Here is a 10,633-nt window from a genome sequence, read left to right as displayed (position 1 = left end):
GCAAACTCGGGTTCTAGGGGGCGTTGGGGTCAACGGGCACCGGCCCACAGGAGTGTGCACCTCCTAGGACAGGTAACCGCGACCCAGCTGCCATTCGAGCCTGCCCAGCCATAAAACCCAGGCTGCTAGTCGCGCGGGGGCAGGGTCGCTCGTTGATGGGGTGGGTGGCGGCGGGGTGGGCTCAATGTCACGCTCTAGCGCTCGTCGCCCGTGCTCCCCCTTCCAGCCGGTTTCCCCAGAACGCCAGGTACTGACGTTGGGGAGCGGACCGGAGAGGGCTGGTTCGCTCTGCGGCCGGGCCCCTCCCCCGCCCGGGAGCTCGGCGGTTCCGACACCGCGGTCAGCGCGGGGCAAGCCCCAGACCTGGCCCGGTTGCTGGGCAGGGAGTAAGGCTCGGGTGCGAGCGTGCGCTGCGCCCTCCCCCTTGAGCCGTCTCCGCAGCGGCGCGGGGAGGCGGGAGCTGCGGAGCCGGAGGGCGGGGGCTAAAAATACCCGGCAGCGGCGGCGGCGCGGCTACTGCTGGGGCTGCTGGGCTGCGGGGCTGCGGGCCGGGGAGGCCGGGCCGGGCCCCGCTGACCGCCATGCTGACCTTCTTCCTCGTGTCGGGGGGCTCCCTCTGGCTGTTCGTAGGTAAGTGCCCGTCCTGTCCGCGTCCCGAACTCCCATCTCCCGCAGGCTATGAGGTCTTCGACTGAGGTGGGGGTGTTACATCTCCGCGGCCGCCAAGCCCCCATCCCCGGCTGCTGAGCTGTCCCGTCAAGGTCCCCAGGGCCGCCTAGGTACACCCTCCGCCCGCAGTTCTCGCGGGCTCCGGGCCGGGTTTGGGGAGCACCTGGGTCTGCGGAGGGAGATGGGGGCTTGCTCACTGCGACCCACTATAAACCCCCGCCAAGTTCTTGCGTCCCCCTTCCCTGATGGCAAGGACCATCCGCGGATCAGATTAGGCCGAGCCAAGGCCAGGGACAGACATTGCGTCCTTGTCCATTTCCTGGGACCAGGAACCCAGGGTATTGGTCCCCGAGGTCCCACAGCAGGTCAGCTATGTAACCCGGACTGACCTGGGCTTCCTGATCCCAGCGAGGGGCTTCCTCACGACCCCTCCCTGCCCGTCCTTCAGCCAGAGTACAAGATTTCTGTAAAGTAGGATTCACCTGACTCCTCTGCTCTGCCCAGGGCTGCTGTGTCTTCACTGTTTCCAGACCCCTCCCCTCCAGCTCACAGGAGTCAGCCTCATCACTGCACTTCTTAGGGGGCTAAGAGGAGCCCTGCTGGATCCCGTCTCCGCACTTACCTCCCCCAACCCCCCATACACCCACACCTGGAATCTCACCACAGGCCCTTTTATCTGCCAGTTCTACTACCCGCACCGGCTACTTCCCCTCTCTGAGCCTGGGGTCCTCCAGAATATAATACCACTAAAGGATCTCCACCTCCACCCCCACCCCCATGTGCAGATTCAGCCTGATAATTTATGTGCAGTGCTTGATCCTTAAATTGGCCTTAAACCTGTCCTAGTCCACAGCAAATGCTCTATGAATGTTAGTGTTTATTATGATCTCACATTCAAACAGCACCATCAGAAGTGGTAATAAAGCTCTTTATGAGCCAAGTAAGGGGAGGAAGTTGACCCTTTTGAAATCCTTACCTGATAATTTGTACGTGTTATTTAATATTCACGGAAAATCCTAGGAGGTCGGTGGCACCATCCCTTTTTTTACTGAGTTCAGAGGTCAATTGACTTGCCTAATGTCACATGGATATCTGGCAGACTGGGATTCCATTCGAGGTTTTAATTGATCAACCAATGCTAAGAGCTTGGCTGGCTCAGGCCTGAACCTGGAGGGTTGGTGGGCCAGGTAATCACTTCCTCCACCCCTACCATTGCCTTGAGTTAGGCCACAGGGACACTTCCTCTGAGCTGAGGGAGTGAGTGAAGCCTCCCTAATCCCCTCAGCTCCCTAAGCTCCTTCTGTCTGCCAGTGTCTGTGACCGGCTGTACAGGAGCACTGTGGTCCTGAGGCACATCCAGCAGGCAAGGACAGGGCTAGAGCTGGGGTTGGAGGTAAAGGGCAAGGATAATTAAAATAATGGTGATGGTGGTCGTGACAGCCACCATTTAATGCCTGCATGATAGATGGTCTCAGAACCTCTCCCCACTGCCAGGACCCCTTTGCCCTACTGTCAGGAAGCCCCCACCCAGCCATGGGTCCAAGGTCAGCTCTCTAAAGACTTGGTCTTCTGTGGCTGCAGGGAGGTGTCTAGGAACTGCAGGACCACTTGTGACTGGGGTCATCAGCAGCCTGTGAGAAAAAGTCCCTCACCATGTGGGGTCCTTGTCTGTGAGCAGGGTTAGCTGGCACTGACTCAAAGTGGAGTCCTGTTTCCTTGTGGAGCATTTCCTAAAGTGGTCACCTGCCTCCTCTAATGGGAAACTGGGGGCTGCCTTGCTGAGAGACTATACAGGCCTCAGAACCGTCAAGCAAGAGTGATTCTTGGGGCAGGTAGTGGCTGCTTCCACAGAGGCCAAGCTTCTCAATGCAAAAAGCAAGAGACTGAGGCTGGTCTATGGTGCTCATTGGATAAAATACCCCAGACAAACGCTGGGGCATTTTAAGTTATGTGTCCATCCTCCTTGAGACTTCACCTGGCCCCCAGCCTTTCTCTGGGGGCAGAAGAGACTCCTGAGTTAAGAGCTGTAGTTCTGTGAGCACACCTGAGAACATGCTCTGCCTTGTCATCTCCAGGGTCCCATGGTCCCATGGCAGCTGCCAGATCCCTTCCACTCAGCCAGTAACAGGAGGCAATGTCTCTCTTTAGTAGAGTTATGTGCTTTCTGCCACCTAACCTGGCCCTAGGGAGACAAGGTAGGGCCAGGCAAGGGCTTCCCTCAAGGGCCCTCAGGGAGAGATGACATGAAGTCGGGGATGGGGGTGTGGCATGTACCAGGAGGAGGAGCTGATTGTCTGGGGGAGGTAGCCATCTGTTCTGGGCTGTGTCTGTCCTGTTGCCTGCTGGAGAGGCCAGCAGAGTCCTGGGCCGGTCCAGATCTCACCTGTGTGCTGAATACTAAACAAGGAGACAAGTAAAATAAGTCCAGTATGAGTCAGATGCTAGGTCTGGTTTGGGGAAGCATGCCCTCAGTGCCATAAACACCTAGAGGACAATGGGAGCAGTGGATTGGAGCTTCTGCCTGCCTATACAGCACCTTCGTGCAAAGTAGAAAGAAGTCCCACTCTTGGTGGATAACTTTATAAAAGGGCACACTTTCCTCTAGGCTAAGGCAGTCCCATGCTGCAGGGTCCAATCTGTTCCATCATATACCCAGCCATCAGTGACCTCTGAGTGGGCTTCTGCAGTATTCAGGGGAATTTGTTAGAGATAGGGAGGCCAAGTTCCTAGTGGGGGAAGCCAAACCAGCAGAGTTTGTGGAAAAACTGCAATGAGGGCTGAGTCTTCAGGGTCTTGTGTCTGAGCACTGTGGGTTGTGGGAGAGGATTCTGGAGAAGGTTTTATTTGGGTGACAGAAGAGCCCTCCATTTAGCTGCTGAGTCAAGAGGAAAAGAGTGGAGTCCAGGAGGGTAGTAGGAGGTCATTATGATGTTATGGATAAGAATAGATGTGGCCCAAGGATGGCCTGAGTTGAGGCTGGGCTCCAGTAAGGAGAAGAGATAAGCCCCCACCCCTGGTCTTTGCCTTAGGAGAAGTGGGGCTGGCCCTGGTGGGGTGAGACAAGGTTGCCGGTCTAAAGAATGGTTTGGCATGCTCCTGGTTATAGATGCCTAGGGCAAGCGTAGACTTGCACACTTTGGCTTAGTTCAGGCCCATGAGATCCTCCCCTTACCCCATTCTGGGCTCCCATTAGGGTAGAGAACTGACTTGAGGTCTAGGGCCACCCCAGGGGTTTGGAGATAGCAGTTATGAATTGGGACAGATGGTGGAGCTCCAGGCAGAACAGGTGGCTCTGTGGCCAGCTGGGGACATGCCTCACAAACGAAGCCTGAATTTGTACAGGGTGCACCAGCATGGAGCAGGATTTTGCCCTCAGCACCTTCTCACAGCTCTCCAGCCTGTATGGTAGGAGCATACTGACACCAGGGGGCAGCAGAACCCAGTCATTATGCTCTCCAGCTGGGTTCTGCCCCTTGTGATTATAAAGATTCATAGGTTGACCTTCGGAAGGCTGGATGTGGCTCAGCTACAGCCCCAGATGGGACTCAGGACTGTCCCATACATGGGGTGAGTGATCACGAGGCTCTGGCTTGTTTGTAAAAATGGGCAAAAGTTACAGGCTTTTGTATAACAGAAGCTACGCTGTGTATCCAGCTAGCACTGGGCACATAGTAGGCACTCAAATACTCATTAAGTACTAGGTGTGTGTGGAGGGGTGTTTTTATGGGATTAGCTGCTGCAAACAGGTTGACTTGGCTGCTGTTTCACTGAGCACCTACCATGTGTCAAGCACCCTGTCTATGATTCTCCGAGCTTTCCTTCCATCCTCCCACAACACTGTGGGCTGTTATCCCCATTACCTAGGCGAGGCCCTGAGACTCAAAGAGGTTCAGTGGTGAAGCAACTTGTAACAGCTGTGAGTCAGGCCACATTCTCAGACTTTCAGTCCAGGAAGGGACCACTAGGCATGATCAGTCAGCCATGTTAGCTAAAATTATAATAACTTGTGTTAGGCTTTCCTTAAAGAGGATCCAGGATTCTGACATCAGAAAGGGAGTAGGGAAAGAAAAGGCATTCCAGGCCAAGGGACCTGTGTAAGGGAAGATTGGCAATAGGAATCTGAATGAATCTGAATGAAGTTGAAGGACAAATTCTGCTCGGCCAATGAGGTTGCCAGAGCTGGACTCTGCAGGCCTAGGATAACAGGCCAAGCAGCATTGGCTTTATTCTGTGCAGTGGTTGCGTCAAGGAGGTATGGGTAGAACTGGGCATGTGGATGACCAAGGTGACACTATTCCTGTGCTCCACAAGCCTCCTCCACAAGTCCCATGGTCTCCTTGAGGGCAGGGCCGGGTATCTCATGTCTATGTCCCCAATCCAGAGTTGGGCACACAGGGTACATAAGTGTTTATTGCATAAACTAATGATATAAAGAATTCCCTGAGAGTAATTTATTTTAATAATATGTTTTATAAGCTGTTTCATTACCACAAGTCAATCAGTAAACAATAGATTTTGAGTGTGCTCCTGCTAGGATGCCAGGCTTTGTGCCCAGCTGGGGGATGACGCCAATACGTTAGAAGCAGTAGGGAAAAGCAGGTGTAAACTCCTTGCAGGCAGGGCCAGGTTACTCTTCACTGGAGAACCCCGAGTGCTGAGAATCAGTGCAGCCTGGAACAGAAGGAGGTGCTCCAGAAGTGTTTACTGAATGAATGAATGAACTAGTGAACCCACAGCTTCTGGGTGACCGGTTTTGTGGAAGAGAGTCTTCTCTGAGGGCTATTGCTTCCTTAGAGCTCCAAGGTTCCAGTCTCCTGATAGATGGGGAGCTTGGGCCACTCTGCCAAGCCTAGATGAGAGGAATTCCCAGTCAAGGTCCTCATCTCACTGGATGGTCTGGTGTGATGGCCCCATTCCTTGCGTTGACCTCGCCAGAGTTCCCACTAACCATCCACTGGGTCCCCAGATTGGTGGGGTTAGGGGAGTGCTGTGGATGAGATGCTGCTTTGAGCCCTTGGGGTTGTCCTTCAGGATGCCCAGGGGTGGTTCCTGATCATTTGCTCGGCTGCCCCAGGAGATCCGTGGTAGGCGTGGTTATTCCCGGGCCTACTTCCTTTGTGTAGCTCCTAATTCATGTGAATCTTGGGGCCTGGGACAGGCAGAAATGGGAAGATGAGAAGTGGATTGGAACAGAAATTCCAAGCCAAGCTGAGCTATCTATTCTGAGACCCAACCAATACTCTCAGAGCTGGAAGGATTTCAAATCCCAAGAAGTCCCACCTGACCCTATTTGCCAGCTCTTCCCAGAGACACCCTTCCTCTCTCTGTACCTAATCCAGGTATTTAGTAGGGGGTGTCCGGGGGAGTTGGGAATGGCTTCTGATTTGCCATCTGCCCATTTAAGCCTGTGTTCCGAGATCACTGTCTCCTGGGAATTTAGAGCAGGAAGCCAGACCAGTGAGGGAACAATCAGCATCTTAGTATTCAGCCCCTGCTATAAGCAAATGTGGGCTGGCACCTATTAGGGCCAGGAACAGACTTAGTAATTGATAGCTATTGGATAAATGATTGAGTAGACAGGCCCAGGTTGACTGGGCAGCTCTGAGACAGACCCTATTGACCAGTGCCTGGGACCCGACCTCACTCTCAGCATAGCCTGGCCTAGCAGTGTAGGATGTGGATTCCAAGTGACTGATCAAGACTCAGTCCTGCTACAAAGCCCTGCTTTTCCCACCAACTCATGGACTGTTGTAGGGGCTGAGACTCCCCTGTGGGACTCCTCCTGCCCATGCACCCCTGTCCCAGCCTTATCTTTGCGGCAGACCATTCTAGACACTGACCGCAGATCCTGCTTGATAAATAGGCAGAAATGTCACTGGGAGAGACAGTGAGGTCAACCAGATATTGGATAGAAAGGGCAGCTGAGGCTGCACAGCAAGGACAGTCAGAGCTGGGACAGAGAGCAGCAAGGTGGGATGTGAGCTGGCCAGTGAGATTGGACAGGGAGGTTGGCTGGAGGCTGGACGGCAAGGCCTTTCGGCCAGTGAGAGGAAGGCAACTGTCAGTATGGAGAAAGTGGACTCAGTGGAGACCCATCCAGGCCTGCAGTGACCCCTTTGCTTTGGAAGGGGCAAAAGCTCTGGCCACTCTGCCCTGCCACTAGAGCTGATGCTGCATGAAGCCACCTAGACCCCAGGACCTGGCTTAGTGGCTGGAGAACTTCAGTGTTCATGGTGACTGTGCTTTCCAGCAGGTGGGCTGGATGTGATTCTCTGGGGACACCTTCAACTCATGCATATATATATATAAACTTTTTTTTTTTGAGATGGAGTTTTGTTGTTGTTGCCCAGGCTGGAGTGCAGTGGCATGATCGCGGCTCACTGCAACCTCTGCCTCCTGGGTACAAGTGATTCTCCTGCCTCAGCCTTCCATGTAGCTAGGATTACAGGTGCCTGCCACCACACCCAGCTAATTTTTTTGTATTTTTAGTAGAGACGGGGTTTCACCACATTGGCCAGGCTGTTCTCAAACTCCTGACCTCAGGTGATCTAGGTAATCCACTCACCTCAAAATCCCAGCCTCCCAAAGTGCTGGGATTATAGGTGTGAGCCACCACGCCCAGCCAACTCATGCATATTCTGCAGGCCAACTCCCCTAAGCCTAGGTCTGTCTGTTGTGGCAGGGAGGGTTTAGAGAAAAATGGAGGGTGGGCCTTCCCCCATCCAGTAGGCTGGTAGGGGATTTGGGTGCATGTGTCCCTGATCTCCTTGCCGCAGACCAGATATGGAAGGCTATGACCTGTTGGGCCAACTTTTCCAGATCACTCTGAAGGGTCCTGTCTCCTCTGCCTCCTGCTTCTGCTCCCTGGACAGTTCCATGACCTCTCACAGAGACATGCCTGGCACCTTGGCTTCATGAAGATACTGTGTGGCCCAAACGAATAGTAGTTTCCTTTGGCCCCAGAGGCTGACAAGACATATCTCCCTTGGATTTCAGGAGATCTATGGAGCATCCACCAACCCACCTATTGGAATTTAAAATCAATTCCAAAGTGGTTTTGTTCTAGATGTCCTCTCAGGCTCAATGGCCACATATGTGCTTGAGATCTTGCTGTGCTATTTCTCCTGATAGTGGGAGTCCGAGTGGCATCCATGCTCCACAGGGCACAAGGTCTGTGCTGTGGTTAATGGGCAACTCCTGGTGACAATGGGGTGTCAGAGAAGCAGTGCTTTGTCTGCTGAAAGTCAGCCAAAAAAAAAAAAAAAAAGATTGAAGCCTGACCTTGGCATAGAGCCTTGGTTGAAGAAGGAGCCCGAGTCCTGGAAGCTATTGATCCCACACACGGGGCTCTGGGCCGCCCTCATCCCCACCCCCAGCTCGAGGGCACTTGCAGCAGCAGGACTGTGGGCACCAGGCAGAGGACACACGTGGCCTCCCTTCTTAAAAGTCCTCTCTGTGCACTGCAGGGTCTTCTCATGTACCAGCACTTTTTTCTTCCCATTTCTTTCTCCATGTTTACCATCAACACTGTGAGAATGACTGAAGTTTCCTTATACAAAAAAAGAGGTGCTACTTCAGACTCAGCCACTACTATTTTTGAAAAGCACAAAACCAACAGAGCCTCAGAGGGGGCTGACCCTCTTTCTGGATCCCACCTCCATCCCCCCGACCTTACATAGTGCTTTCCTCAGCAGCCACCGAGGCCCCCAGCTGCCTCTCCAAAGATGGTGGGTTCCTTCCAGTGGGGACAAAGTGAGAGCCCCAGTGATGGGTGTTCACAGTGGGTCAGTGTGAACAACACCCAAGGACCTGCCTGGGCCAGCTGGGGCCTCGTTTTGCTTTGGTCTGAAAGACATTTTTGTTTTCTGGTGAGAACAGCCCCAGCCTGGCCAGGAGCCGGCCAGCGGCAGGAATACAAACCCTTTCATGTGACAGACCCAAGTGGAGTGATGCCCTCCTGCCAGCAGCAGGCCCTCCCCTGCCGCTCCTGGGAGATGGCTATTTGCATATTTCCCATTCATCCTGGCCTTGAAAAGGAGGCCTGAGTTCCCAGTGCTCCCTGCCCACTGAGGGCTGGGCTGCTCCAGTCTAGTGTTAACTCTGTGGACACTGTAGGCTCTCACAGGCCAACAGCAGAACTTGACCGCTTGCTGCTGGAGGGAGGGCAGCTTAAGGCTGCAGCTGCTGTGCTGCCTGACCTCCAGAGCGGAGATTCAGGAGGTGGCAGATTCCTGTTGACCAGCACAGCCTTTTGCTAAACTGGAGAAAATTCAGATTTGTTTCTTCTTGTGGCATTCAGAAGAGGAATTTTGTCAGACTATGGGGATGCCAGAATATTCAGCTATTTACCAGATTTGCCAGAAAATGCACCCTTAACCAAAGGCAAAACTCTTTTTGTCTTGCTCACTTTCTAGTCTACAAAAACATTCAGTGACTCTTTAATGGTAGGTGAAGGAGCCATGCTGGATCCCGGCTGCAGCAGCAATCCCTTTGCCAAGGGTGGAGGAGCACAGCTTGCCTGGGGCACTTTTGCATACCAAACCCCCAGGGCTGAGTGCCATTAGCTTATGGGCTGTGACTCTGAAGGCATGAGGCAGATATACAGTACCCATCACCATCTTTTTCCTTTCTCCCCACAGCTAAGTGCCATCCTGCCAGCCTCAGCTTCTTGCCCCCGTCCTCAATGCAGCCAGGCCTCTGCTTCCTTCCTGCCACTGTGTGAGGGCTCCTGCCAGGGGCCCTAACATCTTACAGGCTCTTCCTGTGACTTACCAACACACTTCTGTCACTCTGCTATAGCCTTGTTCTCCTCCCTTTCCCACCCAGCTCGGATCCTCTCCTTGCTCTCCTTCCCTGGCTAAGGATGTCTCAGGTTCTATCTTTTGGGCATATCTCCCCTAGCACATGTCCACAGGAGACCAGCAGGGCTCCTAAGTGAACAAGCAGGCAAGCAAATCCCTCTCTTGCTCCCCCCACCTTAGTGACCCCCAACCGTATCTTGGCAGGACCCTTCCTACTTCAAGGAGCTTCCCTCTAGCTGGAGGAGGTTGCATCCCATCGTGCTTGTACCCCAGCCAGCTGCAGTTGAGCTCTGAGTGCATGGCCTTGCCATGAGCAGCCCATATGCCCTTTACTGGTTCAGGCTTAGTTTGCAGTGTGTCCTAAGTTTGAGCCAGTGACAGAAATGGATCATTGCTCCTGAGGCCAGGACACCAGCAGTCCTAACGTGGACATGGCCGGGAAGGCAAAGGATCATGTTACAGCCACAGGACTTGGCTTCCTGCACAGAAGGACTTGGCCAGGGAGTGTTCCTCTGCCTGTGAGGTGATCGTGGCCCTGGTCAGTATTCATAGGGTCCTGCCTGCTGTCCCAGGGCTTGGCGTGGAAGGAACTGAACTCGTCCACACCATCAGTCCTGGTTGTCATACCCTGTAAATATTTCCAAAGGCACCACTGCTATTGTTTTAGCTCCTGCTGTCCCTCTTTGCCCTGAGAACTTTGTCCTGCCTGATTCATGGTGAGGACAACCTTTATCTCAGAGCGTGTGAAAGACACTGTGTATCTGTTTGCTCCTCTCTTCTCAAGGCTATTCGTATTTTAAAGTTCCTGAAAGCATTGTTTGTGCCTGGCTTCCTGGTGTTAGCATCAGGAATGTGGACCCAGATTCCCTGAGCGGGGCTTAGGGTAAGTGAGATTTTTGAGAGGTACTGTCATGAAGATGGGGAGGCCAGCGGGCGGTGGAGGCCGCTAAAGGGAGGCATGTTCACAGTGAGCTTGGGCTAGTTGCAACAGGTGGCTCTGTAAAGTGCTCAGTCACAGCCAGCGTTAGTTGGGCCTTTCTACATTCAAGGGGCTTAATTGAACCATCAGACCTATGATCAGGCTCCTTGGGGAGGCTTGGCAGGTGATCCACCATGTAACCTGGCAATCCCATATCGTATCCTGGACCTCTGTCTCATGGGGG

General features: G+C 53.6%; 1 protein-coding gene across 5 annotated transcripts in view; it reads left to right on the top strand.

The window, feature by feature from the left end:
• The first annotated feature begins 497 nt into the window (after window positions 1-497).
• ACSL6 (acyl-CoA synthetase long chain family member 6) overlaps window positions 498-10,633 on the top strand; it is a 58,258-nt gene continuing 48,122 nt past the window's right edge. For all 5 annotated transcript variants that reach the window (XM_065545880.2, XM_065545881.2, XM_045394209.3 and 2 more), the window contains exon 1: window positions 498-630. In XM_065545880.2, coding sequence (XP_065401952.1) covers window positions 582-630 — 49 coding nt within the window. In that variant the 5' untranslated portion in view covers window positions 498-581. The remainder of the gene's footprint in view (window positions 631-10,633) is intronic.

Source organism: Macaca fascicularis, chromosome 6 (genome assembly GCF_037993035.2).
Source record: "Macaca fascicularis isolate 582-1 chromosome 6, T2T-MFA8v1.1".
In the NCBI taxonomy this organism is placed as follows: Eukaryota; Metazoa; Chordata; class Mammalia; order Primates; family Cercopithecidae; genus Macaca; species Macaca fascicularis.
This window is presented reverse-complemented; position numbering and strand designations above follow the sequence as displayed.